Here is a 20424-nt window from a genome sequence, read left to right on the forward strand (position 1 = left end):
AAATGTATTTTTTTATCACAAACTGCTTTTGAACTTAAAATTGAAAAAGCCATAAACCTATATGCACTATGATGCTACATGTTGCTATTTAATTAACAAATATTAAGACTATAAAGGTGCTCTTTATTTAAGAAGTGCTCTAGCTTTGCGTGAGTGTGTGCAGATGTTGCAAAGCCCACCCCGACAGAGCTGAAAGTGGGAGGGACACTGGGCGGCCCCTGTGCGTCTCTGACTTGCCCATGCTCAAGAGTCTGAGAGTAGCTGATGGAAACAGATAAGTAAAAGCTCAACTCCTAAAGGAAGAACAGGAAGACTGGATCTGAAGCAGATAGAAGCTCATTTTTTCCCGTCAGAGTTCAGTTATAAGGTTGGTAGTAATATTGCAGGGGCAGCGCATAAACAGAAGGACTTCATTGGGACACAAATTCATCATCTGTGTGTAACTTATGAGAGCCACGTAAAAACGATTGTGGATTTTGTCTTGCGTGTGTGAAGAATGACGGCTGAAGTGCAACAGCCCTCCGTGCAGACCCCTGCCCACAGCAGCCCTATGTCGGAAAAACCGCACGGACAGACGCCTGTGATGGAAACCTCTTCGTCCTCCACCAGCACCAAGACCAAAAAGACGAACGCTGGAATTCGGCGTCCCGAGAAGCCGCCGTACTCCTACATTGCGCTCATTGTAATGGCAATTCAGAGCTCTCCTACCAAGCGGCTTACTCTGAGTGAAATATACCAATTTCTCCAAAGCCGCTTCCCGTTTTTCCGAGGCTCGTATCAAGGTTGGAAGAACTCCGTACGCCACAACTTGTCTCTGAACGAGTGCTTTATAAAACTACCCAAGGGTCTGGGAAGACCCGGAAAGGGTCACTACTGGACCATCGACCCGGCCAGTGAGTTCATGTTTGAGGAGGGATCTTTCCGTAGGAGGCCGCGAGGCTTCAGGCGCAAATGTCAGGCTCTCAAACCCTCCATGTACAGCATGATGAACGGACTGGCATTTAATCACATACCCGAGTCGTACAACTTTCAGGGGGGCGGCGGGGGCCTGTCTTGTCCTCCAAACAGTTTATCTTTGGAGAGTGGGATTGGGATGATGAATGGACATTTGGCCAGCAATATGGAAGGAATGGGCTTGGCAGGACACTCCATGTCACATCTGTCAACGAACAGTGGACATTCCTACATGGGGAGTTGCACAGGATCCTCGGGGAGCGAGTACCCCCACCACGACAGCTCTGCTTCGCCGCTTCTCGCAGGCGGGGGAGTTATGGAGCCCCATCCCGTGTACTCGAGCACGGCCTCGGCCTGGCCTCCGGCGCCCTCCGCCTCTCTCAACAACGGGGCCTCTTATATCAAACAGCAGCCGCTCTCTCCGTGCAACCCCGGTGCCAACCCGTTGCAGCCCAGTTTACCCACACACTCCCTGGAACAGTCTTACCTGCATCACAACGGCCATGGCACCACCGACCTTCAAGGTAAGATGTCAAGACGATATGTATATGAAAACACACTCTTTTATTTGCGCGTTTCATTCCCATGATTTTAGCATGCCACGGGAAGAATTTGCGCCTTTTTGAGGATGATTTTTCTATTAATACATGTTGCGCAAACCTTTCTAATATTGACGTTACTGCGCATTTAGATAAATACTATAGAAGAATTGGTAAATTTACGTTTTCTTTCAAATGCACCATTGCAAGTAAAAAGTGGCATCTATGAAATGCAAATTGCAACTTTCTACACATGCACACGCAGAAGTTCTATGCCTGCCCGCTGTAACCACTGGGCAATAGCAAAAAAATCTCGCCACGAGCCCCGCAGCAGTGTATGTGTCCGTGGGGATTTGCGTGCAAGCAGTCCAGCCGTCAATTAAATACGATCCCACCCAGATCTTTAAACTTCCCAATCTTTTAGCTCACTCCATTAAGACATTAATAAGATAAGACATTATCGCGCTCAACTTATTGCAATCATTCCAAGCTATTTAAAAAGACATTTACGAAGCTCCTGCATCATAACAAGACGCTTAAACTATTTACAGGCGATTTCAGAAATAAGCCGTATTTAAATGTTATTTTCGATGATATCATTTTATTAGCATTAGTTAATACACTACATGTAAATAGAAATAGCTTATAGCATTGATATGTAACTACTAATCTACTGGTTTGTTAAAATTACTATTCAAATTGTCTAGTGTTATTTGATCTTACATTTAATAAATTCTATGCATTTTAAAAGACATTGACATTGTTTTCTCCCACACCCGTCGCAGAAATGACCAAGAAAGCATGCGTATTTTATTTCTATATTTACGATAAGAAGATATTAAGAAATGAAATTAATGCATAACGAGCGTATCTCTGAAACACTGTGTGTGTGTGTGTGTGTGTGTGTGTGTTTAGTTATTAACGTCTTACGTATTTTATCACGAATAATGATGCATGTCCTGGTAACTATGAAATGAAATTAAACTAATGAACTAATAACCTACCAGTTATATTCAAGTGAATATATTATAACGTCTTATTACTTTGTCTCGGCAGGTATTCCCCGCTATCATTCCCAGTCTCCCAGCATGTGTGACAGAAAGGAGTTTGTTTTCTCTTTTAACGCCATGAGCGCCTCATCGATGCATTCACCAGGGAGCAGCTCGTACTACCATCACCAGCAGGTCTCCTATCAGGATATCAAACCCTGTGTGATGTGACAGCCTTGCAACATGCAAAGCTCGTTGTAACAAGCAGGCGCGAACAACGAGAAACTCAAACCACGGAGTGCTCTTTTAGTGGGCTCCTGTGGAAAGGGACACGGATTAAGAATGACCGTCACGACTATTCAGAAGCTGACAAAGGAAGAAACGCTTTAAACATGACAAACTCGTCACGAAGGAGCCGGCTCGGTACTTCATTTACATTTAATCATTTTGCAGACGCGTTTTTTCCAAAGCGACTTACAAATGAACTTTCAGAGGGAAAGCTACAGCCTTTAAAAGCCCAACAGCTCGGTACTGACTCTGCTGCCGGATGACCACCACTCTCTGAGATGCAAAGATGAGTAAAAAGGCTAAAAAAGGGTTACATTGTCCTTCAAGAGGAGCTGGTATCTTAAGGACGAACGTTTGTCAATGAAACATTTCACTTCGCTTTAAGACGGTGAATGAAGGCACTTTTAGACTCGAAAGCGCAACTTATTTATTCTGTCAAACGTAAAATTTAGGCTACACTTATAGCCGCAATATTGACCGCTTTATTGGCAATATTTGCCCAATGTAACATGAAGATATATTATAAGCACTGTTAGTTATTTTGATTGTGATTATTTAGTTTTACCTACCCATATTGACACGTCTTATTCCTCAAGCACTGTATATAAACTGTACATGGTGTAGGAAATATCTTATAGTAGTGTTTTCTGTTCCGGTGGCTTTAAATGTTATGTAACACTTCTATGAAAATTAAAAAGTAATGGCATGGAGTTTGCAAAGAATGTTCAAAACGTGATTTATTTCTATCATAAGCTTATTTGAGCACAGCAGAAAAGTATTGCATTTAAATAAACGTAACACAAACAAACACAGAATGTAGCCTATAGAATTATAAATGAAGGCCGAGATATTAGTATTTCATGACAAGTAACAAAATAGTCCCATAAACACTTGAGTAATAATAGAGGATGTACATCAAATTGAATAAATAGGCTTTTTGGCCATCTGGTGTCTATGCGGCCAAAGGTCTGAGACTGATTCAGAGGACAAACGCTGATTTGGTGGATCAGAGAAAACCAAAGAGCGACTGCAGACATAACCCTACTACTCCTGAACAACTAGAACATTTAGATCGTCTTGTCATTTATTGACAGACAAACAGGCCTACTATTTCTAAGGTATTGTGCTTATTTGTACAATACCTTAGAAATATGCTGTGAGATTAATTTATAATGTAGGTAAAAATAATTATTTCAGTACAGCACTTACCATATTGTGAACAGGCTCTCATAGCTTATAGTTGACATACTTATAAAACTTTAATAAAAACGAAAGCTTACTTAAACCTTTGGAATAATGATGATTAAAATCGTTAAGAAAAAATGACAAATTGAACAGAACAGTATACGTAAAAAATCCAGGACCAGTTGTTTTAAATGACAAATAATAACCAAACATTGAAAAGGGTTAACGATACAATGCCAGCATAAACTGACATACACATATAATTACTGAATTGTATATGATTATATTTAAAGACACACGACAGTATTAAAATAGGATACTCTTGAAAAACGATCTACCTCCATTAGTTCACGGCTGTATGTAAGTGTGGCAAAAGACTACTACTTGTTAAAGAAATGATTACAAAAATACGACGATTAAATTAAGAACGACAGAAAACAAAATCATTTTAATTTAAGACATGTAAACAATAATTGTGTAGGCTATATATAGCCAACTGTTACTGACATTTACCACTTGTGAAATCAAGCCCCTACCTTTTAACTTAAACTTTTTTTTCAGACTTTTACAATTAAATGTATATTTGATGGTTTCTGTAAGTCTGAGGACATCGCCACATGGAGCACCAAAACAGACACTCGGGGCTTGTAGAAGACATGACCAATCACATGTAAATCATTTGCTCACAAAAAGTTTGTTCAGACAATAAATACATTCAGAACACACACTTGTAAAACTTTATTTTCGTCAGGTCTTAACTGTCATTTTACAACAAATGTTTTAACTGCTATAATACATCTATTATTGTGTATAAAGGTTATCAAGAAAGATAATATAACAATATTAGATTATAAATGATTGTATACACTCTGGAAGGCTTTAATCTGAAATCCCTCCTTTTCTTGTCCCGTTGGTCTTCAGACTCTTGACATATTCAGCTCGTAGGGTGTTGCCGTGAACAGTGAGGTTTGTTAGAGCTTGGAGAGCCTGTTCGGCTCTGGCGCTGTCCGCGTAATGCAGGAAGGCTCTGTGCTGCGCCCCCTGCCAGTTGATTCTCAAAGGAACGGCTTCCTGTTCTTTCAGCAGGTTCTTCAGCTCACTCACACGCAACCGTGCGGGAATGTCGCCAATGTATATAGTGCTGCTGGGACATATATGAAACTTATCCTTAAATCTAGCATGTTTGTCATCTTCAGCAGTCAAATGTCCCTGCTGCTGCTGCTGCTGCTGCTGCTGGCTTTTAGGATCACAATTAGGTTCCCATTTTAGCTCCTGCTGGATTTGACTTTGACAGGCCTCGTGCAAGTTGTCATTCTCATATTCTCCAGCAGGCGGTGGTTTTAACGTCACATCTTTTCCAGCTTTCTGCTCCAGTGATCTTAGTTTCTTCAAAATAGGTATTTTCGTCAGCAATTCGGTGTCCAGCTGCAATAAAACGTCGAAACACAGTATATTATTAAAATAGATCTATGAGGGTTTTAGTCAAGGCAGTAGCTACCAGGACTTCTGGGAAAACACAATGCGCTCAAACTGAAACTTGATCAAATTGGATTTCATTCCGGTCTCTTTTTTAGTTGCACAAAATAAAACAATCTATAATGTTTACCGATTACATTTCACCTATGTTTATATGACATCACATACATTTAGAAGAAGAAAGAGGAAGAAAACATATTGCATTATTTGACAAATACGAGGCTAATAAAAGAATCAATGTCATTGCTGTTAAAGGAATAACAAATACTAACATTGCCCTTACAAAGTTTACCTTTCTGTTCATTTTTGGTATTGATAGGCTATAGCCTGCCTTTGTTCATTTTATTTGAAGAATCACCAAGTAGGACAGTGGTATATTAATTGTAGCAATCTTATAAACAGAGATAAATGACATTTATTGTACTGCACAGGCGCAAAAGGGTGGGTTTATACCCCAACCACTCATATATAGCCGCAGAAAAAAAATTAAAATTATTGGAATAAAATTATCGTTTTTGTTTATTTCTGTGAACATCAGACAACATTTCCTCTTTTGTTTTTATTTGCAGAAAAAGAACTGGAGAAAATAGGCCACGACACACAAAAATATGATCTGCGTTTATAAAACGGCTTTAAACAACACAAAACTAATGTTTACGAAATGTTTTATGAAATAACTCTGAATTATTGACCGAGTTTATGATCATGCACTCAGTCTTTCATTGCTCTTGGGTGACTTTCAATAAACACTGTAAAATATGACTGCAACACATGCAGGATTTCAATTATTTATGATGTAAGCGAAATGATGTATGACGTAAATATATAAAACAGACATTCATTACAGAAAGACTGCAAGATTAAAACAAAATTAATTTTTGCCCCAATAGAGTATTTGTTGCGTTTGATTGTATTGATGTTTTACTCATTAATAAGCGGTTACGTAAACTGGACATAAGCCTATAAAGAAAGCGGGCAAACAACATTCCCCACCACTGAGCGATCTGACTTCAGATTCATTCATTAAAACGAGTTTTCTGCCAAATGAAACAGATTCTACTTTACAGTGCACAGTGAACGTTACATCATATCTGCTGTTGTATATGAGGTCCGTGAAACTTTTTTGCACACGTGTCGCTTCCCCCTTCAGCGTGAATTAGGGGGTTTGAGATTGTGGGATTGTGTGTATTTCTCAGAAGATGGATCTTTCAGAAAAAGTCTTCATGGCATTAGCATTAAACAGGTCAGGCAATAACGATCTTCTGTTGGTCGTGTGATAGAAATCAAAGTCCACTAAAGTTAACTCTTTGAATGCAGAGAAATGCTTCAAGGCCATGTTTTCGCAGAAGCTTGTGTTTCCGGTCTACCACACTCGAATATGTATGAATCAAAGTCAATGGAACGAAAAGTTGAATGTGACCACAGAGCTTCTTGTCACAGAAGACTGGTCGATCACAAAAAGTTACCAGTTATCTTCCCAGAAGATGAGCGACCTGTGAAACAGTGAAAGAGTTACATGAATGGTACATTTCTGTCAGCTAAACCTTATTATTTGACGAACAGTTTATAGTCAAATAATATTTTTTTGACTTAACCCTAAAGCCTGTCACGTTAATAGAGCAACAGCACTGATAAACAAGACAGACACACACGATTTTTGAATATAGATGTCCCACCTTTCTTGCAGGTAAACACAGATGAGCAGGATGACAAAGGAAGTCAGAAGACGGAATAAACTCAAGGTGGAGACATCAGTATATACACAGAGGTAAATAAATAACACTTAAAGCAACACTTTGTAGTTTTTCCACCTTAAAATGATGTCTGATTTCAAAGGTAGAACAACTCTTAACCAGACGAATTTTACTGCCGCTGCTACCCGAGCAGCCTCATAGCGACTACAATCACACTCTGTAAGTTCTGTGTTCGGGTCGGTACACACGGACCCCCCATCTCCCCCAGACATCATTGGTTGGTTTCATCAGCTTAGTAAAACATTTCACATTTATTCACAGCGACATTTACAACAATGGTAACAGACAACTGTGCTTATCAACCACATGATGGAACCGTGAGGATGGAAACTATACTTTCCATTGGAGTGTGATGGTTGTACATCTTTGACTAATTTTTTATAAGTGCTTGACTGAGGTAAAGGGATGGCTAGCAAATAATATTTTACAATTAAATGAGGATAAGAGTAGTGGTAATAACCCCAACTTTTTCGGTTTCGGCTCCATCACTTTGGAACTTGGCGCCAATATCTTTAAAATCCTCGTCAAGCCTGGATATTTTTAAAAAGGACTTGAAGGCCTATTTATTTTAATCAAGCTTTTGGTGTTTGATTAGGTCTTAAAATTTTTTTGAAATATGTTTTCATGTATTTTTAGTTATTTACTATCTATGGACAGTACTTTGGTCCATTTTAATGGCCTTGAAAGTGCTTTATAAATAAAGTTTTCAGTTGAGTGAGCAAAAGTTCTATGGTGTTGCTTTAAGTTATCCACGCAGAGTCCTCCTCTACAACATCCAGAAAGCCAGACCCTTCCTATTGGAGCATGCTCCTGGTTCAGGCTGTAGTTCCACCTAGACTGGAGTACTGCAATGCATTCTAAATAATTGCACAAAAGCAACTCCCCAGATGTCAATCCCATATAGAGAACCTGTGGTCAATCCTCAAAAAGGGAGTGGTCAAGCAAAAGACTCAACATTTTGATAATCTCAGAGCACCAATTAGGCAAGAAAGGTTCGTCATCAGCGTACGCAGCGTGTCAGAGAATTACAGAGTTTATGAAAAACAAGGACCAACACTGTTTATATTGAATAATTGAATACATTATTGTTTTTACCAATAAATGCCTTTAAAATTTAAGATATGCTAATTTAAGATATCCAGTACAGTTTAGATACATCTAAGGTCTACAATACAGAAGCAGCTGTACAGTAGCAGCATTTTACGTATGTAAGTGCACGTTATATTTTTGACTTTGGAAATGCATTTCCGGTTCATGGTAGTACACTGGGGTTCAGGTGTGTAATTAGCGGACTTCATTATCAGGGTTTATGGACATGTGAAGATGGGGTGAGCAAGAGGGAATGCTCACTTCGGTTGACCGTATCACTATGTATTTGCTCTTAAATGTCTTCATGCGATTTGTTTAATATTGGATGTTCTCCGTCTCAATAAATGTGGACTTTAAAGCATAGACGCGTAAAAAATTATCACCCCTGTTACTTAGCCCCTCAGCGGATATAGGCTGCCACTAGAACATATATTATTGCCCGGTTTCACAAACAAGGTTTAGCATGTCTCAGTCTTAGCCTATTCTTATTTTCCTCCACTGTCCTGTATTTAACAGTGTCTTTCCCATTGTGTCCGATAACCCGTGACGTAATTGTCAGCAGTACTGCAAACCAGGTGCGCACCGTGGGACCTTAGCGGAGACAAGGATGTGATTGAGCCAGAACACTATCAAAGGAGTAACAATTTATTCTGACCTAAAATTTTAAACCAGTTATCAATATTGTATCCGTAGTACCTCATTCCACACCATGATAATACACGTGCTATTTCTCATAGTGACAGAAAGAATACACAAATATACCTTTGACCAAATGATGCCCTGAGGTTTGGGCCGTTTACATTCAGTTTGGATGATTCTCGATGGCGTTAGAATAAAATCAACTGTGAGGTCATGATCTTCAATGAGTTTCTCTGGAATGTCCATGACCTTAAGAAATTAGGCAAACACATCACAATCAATGTATTGCTTGGTTTAGATGTTTAAACTTTGATTGTTTTAAACAATACTACTATTACTCTTTTATGATTTATGACAGATTAAGGATACATTACCAACCTGGCAGTCATGAACCATAGTGACGATCATGGTGGAGTCACATACAGATCCCATGCATGCCATCATAGCATATTCCATGTCTGCGAAACCCTCACCTTTTCCAATTCTGTAACCTGACAATATTGCAAAACTTCCATCAAGATATACACTTAATAGCAACTTACTGAATATAAACATTGAGTTATACAGTGACTTTTGGGTAAAGCCTCCTAATTTAACTGCCTTGTGTTTTATTTTTGACCACTGAGACAATAGTATAATTCGGTATACTTTTAATCAAAAAGTTAGGAATAGAATCTTTAAACACGTAGTACAGCGTTTCTCAAACTGTGGGGGACTAGAGACGTGACAGGTGGGGCGCGCCAAACGGGAGGAAATGTTCCTTTTTATGCCTTATATGGAAACGTGAGATCAAATCTTCCGGAAGTTTGTATTCATGGTTACAAATGAAATTGTAGTGAGGTAGGCGGGGCGAGAGACGGGATTCGAGGCCGGTGCGTGAATGATTGTACGCGCACCGGTCTGGTATCACGGAGGAGATTGTGAAGCATAAGTGGACGAGCGACCGGACCGTCAGTGAGAGAGGACCGGGCCTCGAAGTTGTGTTTGTGTTTTGTCTTTTACATCCTTGTTTAAGACCTATTTGATTTGATTAAAGATGTTAAATGTTCACCGGTTCCCGCCTCCTTCCTTCCTTCCTTCCCTTCATGGAACTTACACTGGTGCCGAAACCCAATAGTATGGTGCACGTACTGCTGACGCTCGTTATCATTCACGCACCGGCCTCGAATCCCGGCTCTCGTCCCGTCTACCTCGCTACAGAAATTAACCTTTTGAGCGGTATCCGGTTTGGTCCCATATATGGGATATTATTTCCGTGCCCCTGAGAATACGGTCCCAGATATGAGATTTAGAATGTTCAGTGACTGCCAGATTCAAATTGTGCTTTCGCGCGTTGGTTTGCGCTGAGCCAGAGACGGACGAGCTCAGCGCTGTCATATATCACAACTATACAGTGTTTTCAACCTAATAATGTTTATTTTAGGTTTCAGCCATTTAAATACACATAAGCACAAGTAAAACAATACATTTGGAGTTTGTAAGATACACACTCATGTCTGTGGAAGCAGCAATAACAATCTATTCAAATATAATTTGATGACGTGTGTTATTCACATCAGACAGACATAGTGGAAGTAACTATAAAGTTTACAAGAGTTAAAGTTCTCGGAGTTCACCGGCCACTTTCTTGCATGAGAAACTGATGACAGACAAAACTCTCTGAACTGCGTCGTAAAGAAACATGGTGGCACCCGTCTCACGTCTAGATCAAGATTATTTATAAATGACCAAACACACTCACTTACACATTTTTGAGAATCGGAATATCAGATAGTTGATGACGTCGTAAGCAAGTTTGTGAACATTTTGAAATAAAAAAGGAAATTAAGGCGATCTGTCATAAGGTGTGGCTGCGGTGTGTCACGTGACAAATATGACGCGTCGCCATGGAAACATTAAGGGGTAATCATTACTAGTCTACATGGAGTCTATATTAAAAGAACATTAGATATGAGACCCCGAGAAAAATATAACCTGAAGCCGAAGTACCAAAATAACGTGACATCGGCATATTAATTGTAACGGAACAAACTTTCACAGCCATATTTAAATGTTTTTTTACAGATTTCAAAATGGCACTTTTATATCTTTTCTATTTTTGAAATTAGTAGTGCACAGCTGCACTTTTATTTTCTCTATTTCTTTATTTCATGAAAGTTATTATGACACAGCTTCACTTTTATTTTCTTTATTTTAGAACTTTCTGTTATTTGATGTATATTTGTATTTTAGATACAACTTGTTACTCTGATACTACTTTTTAGTTCAATAAATTGGAACATGTTAAGCTTGTTGCGCATTTTATTAACATTGTGTTGGGGCGATGGGGGCAGGTGGGGCTTGAAAATTCCCCCTTATCTAAAGTGGGGAATGACCAAAAAAGTTTGAGAACCACTGACGTAGTATTACAGATAATTTAGAGTTGCAGTTGAGTTAACAAATTCTACAGACATGAAAATTGTGAAAGGACATTACAGCAACAATGGCCTGTAATAAATTACGGTTCTAAAAATCAATTCCAAAGGGTCCTATCTCTGTTTTCACTCACTTCAAAGCAAATTATTTTACTAAATTGGTTAAACGAGTTGGCAAATTCTGAATGCTCAAACACACACGGAATCACCTGTTGTTTGGAACAGAAAACACTGAATAAAGTGAAATATTGCATCAAATTATTTAAAACCAAACCTGCCTCTGCTCTTTCATCATTTTCCAGTGACGCAGGTCTTTACGAAGTTTGACACTGAAGAAATAAAACACTACCAGGAACAGATTTGGGAACCACTGACTTCGGTCTAGTCCACACGGGTATTTTCATAAACTGAGTTTTTCCTTTCTCGTTTAAAAAAAGATCCGCATCTACACGAAAACGTTGTCAAAAGCATGCCAAACCAACAGGTGGCGATAAAACCCTAACCATAAAGCTGTGGGGGCCAATCAGAAGCCTGGAATCTGATGTCAAACGAGGGAGATAGCAGCACGCATTCCAACGTCACACACCAAATCTCAGTTTCTAAAAATCTTGACCCTGGCAGGAGATTTCAAAAAACTTGCTTGCGTCCCTTCCTCTCCTCCTCCTTCCTGTTTAGTTTTTTGTAAATATAGTTGTAAATACTGTAAATAACTCTTGCACATGTGTCACTATCACTACAATAATTACTTGTTTTGCACCATACCATTGTCTTTTTTACTGTCTGACACGTTAATAAAATATGTCTTTAAAAAAGTGTTATTATTCCCATAACCTAGGAACATCTGGGACATAGGACAGATATAGTTAGATTGACCTTTTTCAGATACAGCAACTGATCCAACCACGACAAGATTCACCTGAACACTGTCCTCCAAACCAACAGGGACACTGAACTCTTTAATGCCCTTAAATCACAGAGAATATTTTGATTAAAACATCAACAGATAAACTAAACATCAGGGATCTCCAATCCTGTTCCTAGAGGGCTATAGGCCCTACCATCCTGCAGACTGCGGCTCCAACCCCAATCAAACACAGCCGAAGCAGCTAACCGAGCTGTTCAGGGCGGTTTATTACAGACAAGTGTGCTGAAGCAGGGTTGGAGCTACAGTCTGCAGGATGAGAGCCCTTCAGGAGCAGGGTTGGATATCCCTAATATAGATCATCCAACCTCAGTGAAAGCATGCATGTGTAATGAAGTTACCCGTGAAGTCGAACAAACATGCAACACTTGTTTGGTTGCACCTTTTGGAGGAACAATCTTGTTAAACAATCCCATTTTCAGACGAGGTGTTGGAACCAGCAATGTTTTTCTTGCCTGTATTTGAATATAAAATGGGATATGAATTAATTGTGATTCAGTAGCTCAACTGATAGAGCATTGCATTTGAAGCGCAAAGATCATGCCGTCGATCCCCTGTGAACACACGTACTGGTAAAACGTATAGCACTGTCACTTTGAACAAAAGCATAAATCTTATAATGAATCATCTCTAATGATTATAACATGCTCTGTTTGAATACTCGATTCCGATTGGCTGGAAGGCGTGCATTTAAAGCGCTTATTGCAGGGGTCGTTCCAGTCAGTTTGAGCAACATCTGAAATTTACTGACACAAATAACATTTCACATATTATATCAAAATGGTAATTTTCACCTGTCTGATCAACATTAATAACAACTTTAACTTGGCAAATGACCATGGTATAAGCAGGATAATCCATGTCTAAACTTGCATTAAACAAATATAATGCACTTCACGGAGGCAAACCCACTTATCGTCGCGTCTGGTGGTTCTTGGCCTCCACGTCGTGCATTAAAATGCGTTAATTCAATTCAATTCAATTCAATTTTATTTATATAGCGCCTTTCACAATTTGCATTGTTCCAAAGCAGCTTTACAGGGGAAAAACGAAAAACCCAACAAAGGGTAAAACACACTACATGGTGTTTTATATAGTAAATCCAACTATTCTAGTAAATAATATCTAATGTCAGCATCTCCTGGTGGTTTATTTAGCATATTTGCATTAAGTGAATGCTTGGCTGAAAAGATGCGTCTTTAATCTAGATTTAAATTGGGCGAGTGTGTCTGATCCTCGAATAATATCAGGGAGGCTATTCCAGAGTTTAGGTGCTACGTATGAGAAAGCTCGACCCCCTTTGGTGGATTTAGTTATTCTAGGTATTATCAAAAGTCCTGCGTTTTGAGATCTTAGAGAGCGTGATGGGTTGTAGTATGATAGAAGCTCTGTTAGGTAGGTAGGGGCTAAACCCTTTAAGGCTTTATAAGTGATTAAAAGAACTTTAAAGTCAATACGATACTTAATGGGTAGCCAGTGAAGGGTTGATAACATTGGGGTTATGTGATGGTATTTTCTGAACTAACTGTAGTTTGTTTATTGATGATGCAGGACAACCACTAAGTAGAGCATTACAGTAGTCAAGTCTTGAGGTCATAAATGCATGAATAAGCTTCTCTGCGTCAGCAACACACAGAATATTTCGTAACTTGGCAACATTTCTTAGGTGGAAAAAGGCTGTTTTTGTGACATTTGAGATGTGATTTCGAAATGCAAGGTTGCTGTCTAATATAACGCCTAGATCTTTTACTGTATTTGTTGGAGTAACAGTACATCCTTCAACTTGCAGTTTATAATCAGAAATATTTGGTTTGCGTGTCTTTGGTCCGATAAGTAATATTTCTGTTTTATTAGAATTTAAAAGAAGGAAATTATAGGTCATCCAATGTTTTATATCTTCAATGCACTCTGCCAATTTGGGTAGCTGGGAGGAATCATCTGGTCTTGATGAGATATATAGCTGAGTATCATCTGCATAGCAATGGAAGCTAATTCCATGTTTTTTAATAATGTTTCCAAGGGGAAGCATGTATATGGAGAACAGCACGGGTCCCAGAACCGATCCCTGAGGTAATCCATAATTTACTTGCGTTAAATAGGATGATTCCCCATTTAGATGGACAAATTGATGTCTGTCTGACAAGTAAGATCTAAACCATTGTAGTGCCTGTCCCTCAATACCGGTATAATTGTGTAAGCGATCTTGAAGTATGTTATGGTCTACGGTATCGAACGCAGCACTAAGGTCAAGCAGGACCAGGAGTGAGATGTGACCTTTATCTGATGCTATAAGCAGGTCGTTTGTAATTTTAATGAGCGCAGTTTCAGTGCTATGATGCGATCTAAAGCCTGACTGAAATTTTTCGTGCATGTCGTTATTTTGTAGGAAAGAGCACAACTGAGTGCACACTACTTTTTCTAGAATTTTAGACAGGTATGGGAGATTTGAAATCGGTCTATAGTTTCCTAGTTCATTTGGATCTAAGTTTGGTTTCTTGATTAGAGGCTTAATGACGGCCATCTTAAAGGGACCTGGGACATGGCCTAGGTTAATTGACGAGTTAATAATGTTATAAATGGGCTCAATTAATGCTTAGATATCCGTGGATAATATCTTACTTATATTTGAAGTCAACGGGAAATGCTTTATAGAGAACTATATGAAACAGCACAATAGTGTGAAGGCTGTCTAGGCTACGTTAAATTAACCTTGCGCTCTACGTTTATTTACCCATCCAAACAATATACCTGCAGAGCAGCTAATCGAACCCCTTCTAGTGGTTTATCGGGATCCACCTTGACCACAGTGGATTTGGTAAAGGCCTCCAAGTGTGACACCCCACTACAGGCCTCCAGAGCCCCCTGCAGAGAAGGTTGACATTGGATTAGATCTTAACTGCACTTACACATAAAGTAATGAAGCGTGACTGCTCCTGAGGTCTGTCCGGGTTCACTTTGACCACTCTGCTGGACCTGAACTCGTGCAGATCAGTGAGTCTGTTACAAGCTTGAGTCGCATCCTAAACATACGGTCCAAAACACTTTTGTTATACAACAGATCTCTACAGAAATGATCAAATGAACAGAAATACAATTTATAGGCAAAGAGAAATATCTGAATTGTAAGAAGAGACCGGAGCTTTTAGGTCGGCCACGTAGGACTAAAAAGTGACCATTTATTTAGTGGGAAAAAAAATCTAATTGTAACTTGTCCTCTTGAGTTATTCTTGTTGTAACCTATTAAAAAATATACATTTAAAACGATTCACTGTAGTATAAATGGAGACAACCTTTCCGAGTACCTTAAAGTTGGGAATTCTGTTGTGTACAGGTCGAGGGAAATTTGCCAGATTTTCGTTCTCAATGTAATCCCACACTTTATTGCGAATGTCCCCTTTTTTGTCTCCTGTGAGGTAAAAGAAAACAGCATTTGAAGACAAACTAAATAAAATATAATAAAGAACACAATATATTTCTTTGCGATGGACCTTGGTTAATCTGTATTACTGGCTGCATTATCGTTCAACGCTGAGCCAATCGCAGACACATTAAACTTTCTGTAGGTTTCTCGTGTTTGCGCTGAAGCAACGACGTACGGTGTCCCTACAGAGACAAACCGCATCTCTCTCTCTCTCTCTCTCTCTCTCTCTCTCTCTCTCTCTCTCTCTCTCTCTCTCTCTCTCTCTGTCTCTCTCTCTGTCTCTCTCTCTCTCTCTCTCTCTCTCTCTGTCTCTCTCTCTCTGTCTCTCTCTCTCTGTCTCTCTCTCTCTCTCTGTCTCTCTCTCTCTCTCTCTCTGTCTCTCTCTCTCTCTCTCTCTCTCTCTCTCTCTCTCTCTCTCTCTCTCTCTCTCTCTCTCTCTCTCTCTCTCGCACGCACGCACGCACGCACGCAGACGTCTGGGCAATTAGAAACCATTCTGAAAGAGACTTATCGATGTTTTGTGAGATAAAAAAGGTTTACAAACCTCACACAATTCACAACCGAGCTCTCAGATTGAGTAAAAACACATTTTAAAGTGTGTTCTTTTTTATAAATGTATTTTTTGAAAAAAGTCAGAGCGGTTTTTGTTTTACTGTGTCTATATAATACCTCATACAGATTCTTTTCTGTTGTAATTGTTCTGATCGAGGTCTGAATGGGGTATATACTACGTCTGCCCATATGATGGCGCCAACCACCTGTCCAATTTTCTGAGCTTGTTTCTGAAACTGTCATTATTTCGGAACAGTTATTATTGCTGCTCTAGAAAGTGTTAGATTTACAGTTATTCATTTAGCGAAGAATCATGTATAGTAGACTATACATGTTTTCACATTTTGTCACTTTGAATAGAGGCATGTTGTCGAAAATGTAATGTAAATGTAATGTAAGTCAGTTTTCCCATCTTATACACGTTTCCAGTAACATCCTCCTATAAAGAAGATCAATCTTGTAAGCCTCACCGAGGCTTTGTTCTGTGTTTCCCATGATTCGCATCAACTGTGGCAGTAAAACGCATTATTGCACCTATACTGATTGTTGATGTATGATTAGTATGTCTAGTAGACTATATCTGGCAAGTTTGCATTATCATGTGATATAGGTCTGTTGTCCTGTAGTGTAAAAGCTGCCATAATTATTTACTCAATTTAACATTTACTCATTTAAACAAAGCTTGAAAATGCTGAGAGACGGTGTACTGGTTTCAAACATTCCAATGTGCCATTGTTTCTGGAGGTGGTGTATGTACTGTAATTAACCGCTGTGTACGTACGACAGCTGTGACAAATATATATATATATATATATATATATATACACACATACGCAATATATATATATATATAGATAGATACATAAACTGTATAAAAACAACATTGCTTAAATGTCTTTATTTTGCAACTGTAAGAGATATACAAGGGCCTTTGAAAGAGATTATTCACAAGATCATTTTAATCAGGTGGGTTTAATGGATTTTGGTGCGATTCAACTTTCTAGTTTGAATAAAGTATAAATGGATAATCACAAGTCTTAACCTATTTCATCACTTAAATTATATTATTCATGGTATGTGGGATGAATCCGGTAGTGAGGTGGCAGTTGGAGCTTGTACTTGCCCGGGATGATCTGCTAGATGATGGGGAACGGGCCAATGAACCTGGGACTCAGCTTCTTGCATGGCTTTCCTGAAGATCTGTGGTAAGAGCATTGCGTTAACAACGCAAGGTTGTGGGATCTTCCTCTCCGTTCGACTGGGGGTGGTATCCTGATGATAGGCTGATGGTCACACCTTGGAGCTGAAGAACAGCTTTCCAGACTTTATAGATGAACTGGGGACGCCAGTCTGAGACGGGAGACATGGTTAAACATGAGCTCTGCGGTAAATAAAGCAAAACAACAGTTATTTCTGTGGAAATGAAGGGTTAAGTCTTTTTGCATTTTGCCTTTTTTGCGAAAAATTGACATTTGGCATTTGATATTTTATATAAATATATTTCATTTTTTTTAAATATTATTACTTTATTGATTTTTATGTAATTACAAAACATGCTGATAACATCCAAAATCAATTTTTGATTTAAATGATTATTTGATAATGTTTGATTGGCATCTGTGTCGGGACTGTGACATTCCACTCACTTCTGTTGTGAGGTCTCAGCTCAGCTGTTATTTACATTATTGTTATAGCATAGTACATCACTATTGAAGCATACATCCAGGGCTTAGTGACATTACAATCATTTATTAATAATTGAGTTTAATATTCCAATTGTGCTGTATTCGAATAAACATATTCACATTGGATGACACAGGAAATACACACTATTTAAAGTATTTTGTATGTAATTGTAGTGAGGTAGGCGGGACAAGAGCCGGGATTTGAGGCTCTCGTATCACGGAGGAGATTGGGCCTTGGCCGTCAACATACGTAAGAAGATATATATCAAATGTGCCTGCTGGCTGGAGTTTAATGTCATCATCCCAGTAGATGTCACTGTCCAACTACTTATGGTGAGAAACAAAGTTGTTTTTACGGTCTAGGTTCAAAACTCATGACCCTGCGGCCCTGTGAAATCATTAAGACACTGCTCGTTGACATTATGCTGTTTTGAATTACATAAAAGTATTAAAACGTCCGTCTAAAAGCTTTCAAGCTAACGTGGCAATACCTAAAACTAATGGGATCAAGTGGCAAACCGGAAGTCTTAAGCATCAGCCCTGCGCGCATGTGCAAGGCATAATGGGTATTTTGCACACATCACGAAAAAGGTGGATACTCGGAGTCCAGAGTATACTCTGTGAACCTGGTCGGGAGCTTCTTTCGATCTCCTCCCCCTTTTTAAAATACAATTGGTGTCCCTAATTCATTCATTAACGATCATTCAAGGCACACTTTTTGATCAAATAGAGATCATCTCATTGACAAAATGTGCTTTTATAGAACATTATAATCTTCTTATTATCTCTGTTGTTTAATCCAGTTATTCATTCATTCATTCACTAATTTATTTGTTCGTTTATGGGTACATTTAAACACGATATTTTCAGATCTAACTCAAATCAGCCGCTGAAAGCAAAAACGTACAGTTTGGCAATATACTCAGAGTTCACATTTGAACTGGTCGTTGGTTGAACCTGCTTATTGAAACGGACCCCTGGCTTTTAGCTGGGATTGTGTTCGTACAGTGTGACAGAAAGCAACAATCACAGAGGACTATTCAAAACCACATAGTGTTCAAACACATGAACTCCAATGTTACATTTTAAAATGACACACAAAACAATTATACATTTGTAAATAAAATGCAATTAATGTAACAATTACATTTTGTTCTCAAATGTTACATTTATATTGTATTGTTTGTTTTACTTACATTATAAACTGTTACTACATTATGAGTTACTGACGTGTGCTCATAATGTTAACCATTGCTCATTATTAACCAGTATAAAGAAGAATTTTGCATAGTCGCAGTATAATTTCAGTTCATAATGCCGATAGAATATATGATGATTTATTGTTGAGGCAACCGCGTTGAGAGGAAGTTTGATATTGCATTATTGTTCTGAGCCAGTAAATCAGTGTGTTGGATTGTATCTCTAGATGAATTGCTGGTCTGTACTGATTTGCCTGCTGCTTTACAATACTGTTTACAGAGCAGAGCGGTCTCTGTCTCTCCTTCCCCATCACACTGTGTCCAATGCTGCTCCGTCTCCATTCTTTGAGCATCTCTTCATCTTGCACTTCTGTGTCTACTGCTGTACAAAACCCAAACTCACATTCTTGGCTTGCTGGATGGAGGCAAAGGCAGAGGATGAAGCAGCTAGCTCAGGTACAGAAACTGGCCCATTTTAAGTTCATCTACATAATCAGCTTGTTTTGACGAATATTTTAAGAAATGCTTAGTGGAAGGGACAGGGTTGGATGGCGAGTTGTGATTTGTAACTGTTGACAGTACAGGAATTCCCGGACATAGGGACCAGATTAAGCCAGGACTAGGTCTCAGTTTAATTAGAAAATGTAAGTAGTTTTAACAAACATGCCTGGCAAAATACCCAAAGTATTCGGAAATAATACAGAATTTCAAATGTCAAATCTGTTTTGATGTTAATATTCTGTACTAGAGAAGATACTAAATAAAATGGATTGTAAACTGATGACGGAGCATTTTACAAACATCCGTTATCATGCATTTCAAGTTTTAAAAGTGCCAGTTCAAAGCGTTTATTGCATGGCGTCGGGACCATTGTATGCGGGTGGAGAAGGACCCACTCACTTTTTACCACCAGTGATATTGGACACACTCTTTTACTGTATTTCATTCAGTGCAGAGTGCCGTCGGTCAAATCAATTCCACTTGAGGAAAAGCCTAATAAATAATAACTCGAAAAGGTTTTGTTCTGATCTTGACATATTTTTTACAGGAATAAAAAAATCTAAATTACAAAAATGCTAAAAACTTTAGGATTATGTAATATATATATATATATTTATTTTCTACTTATTTGTATTTTCTATTCTTAAATAAGATGTTTTCATGAATCACACGCGAACCCTTTTGTAAGATGATTTCTGTGCATGGATCTGTGCACAGTTTCTTTGTTAGATTGATAAATGAGTCCCATTGTCCTTGAAATACATATTGACTATCTCTCTGGACATCGAGGACTCATGAAATGGCTTTGGGTCCATAC

The 20424-nt window shown here is 38.7% G+C and overlaps 2 protein-coding genes across 2 annotated transcripts; one reads left to right on the top strand and one right to left on the bottom strand.

The window, feature by feature from the left end:
• Nucleotides 1–253: 253 nt before the first annotated feature.
• On the top strand, nucleotides 254–4678 carry foxf1 (forkhead box F1). The gene is made up of 2 exons (XM_079466209.1): nucleotides 254–1478; nucleotides 2550–4678. Exons 1-2 carry the CDS (start codon nucleotides 497–499, stop codon nucleotides 2711–2713), a joined length of 1146 nt encoding a protein of 381 aa, XP_079322335.1. The 5' UTR covers nucleotides 254–496; the 3' UTR covers nucleotides 2714–4678.
• On the bottom strand, nucleotides 4667–15848 carry mthfsd (methenyltetrahydrofolate synthetase domain containing). The gene is made up of 8 exons (XM_079466208.1): nucleotides 15738–15848; nucleotides 15552–15655; nucleotides 14998–15111; nucleotides 12591–12704; nucleotides 12201–12291; nucleotides 9292–9404; nucleotides 9037–9162; nucleotides 4667–5380 (listed from the first exon to the last, which is right to left on the bottom strand). The coding sequence occupies exons 1-8, from the start codon at nucleotides 15763–15765 to the stop codon at nucleotides 4835–4837; spliced, it is 1236 nt and encodes a 411-aa protein (XP_079322334.1). The 5' UTR covers nucleotides 15766–15848; the 3' UTR covers nucleotides 4667–4834.
• Nucleotides 15849–20424: the final 4576 nt, after the last annotated feature.

This window comes from Barbatula barbatula (genome assembly GCF_947034865.1).
Source record: "Barbatula barbatula genome assembly, chromosome: 10".
Taxonomy (NCBI): domain Eukaryota; kingdom Metazoa; phylum Chordata; class Actinopteri; order Cypriniformes; family Nemacheilidae; genus Barbatula; species Barbatula barbatula.

What these genes read in the sequence shown, in the direction of transcription:
- mthfsd (XM_079466208.1), bottom strand. Translation starts at nt 15,765, where the DNA reads ATGCAGCCAGTAATACAGATTAACCAAG. An exon ending in TTCGATTAGCTGCTCTGCAG is followed by an intron (nt 12,705 to 14,997) that starts GTATATTGTTTG and finishes ATTCAAATACAG; the next exon opens with GCAAGAAAAACATTGCTGGT. An exon ending in CTATGGTTCATGACTGCCAG is followed by an intron (nt 9,163 to 9,291) that starts GTTGGTAATGTA and finishes TAATTTCTTAAG; the next exon opens with GTCATGGACATTCCAGAGAA.
- foxf1 (XM_079466209.1), top strand. Translation starts at nt 497, where the DNA reads ATGACGGCTGAAGTGCAACAGCCCTCCGTGCAGACCCCTGCCCACAGC. An exon ending in TGGCACCACCGACCTTCAAG is followed by an intron (nt 1,479 to 2,549) that starts GTAAGATGTCAA and finishes TTGTCTCGGCAG; the next exon opens with GTATTCCCCGCTATCATTCC.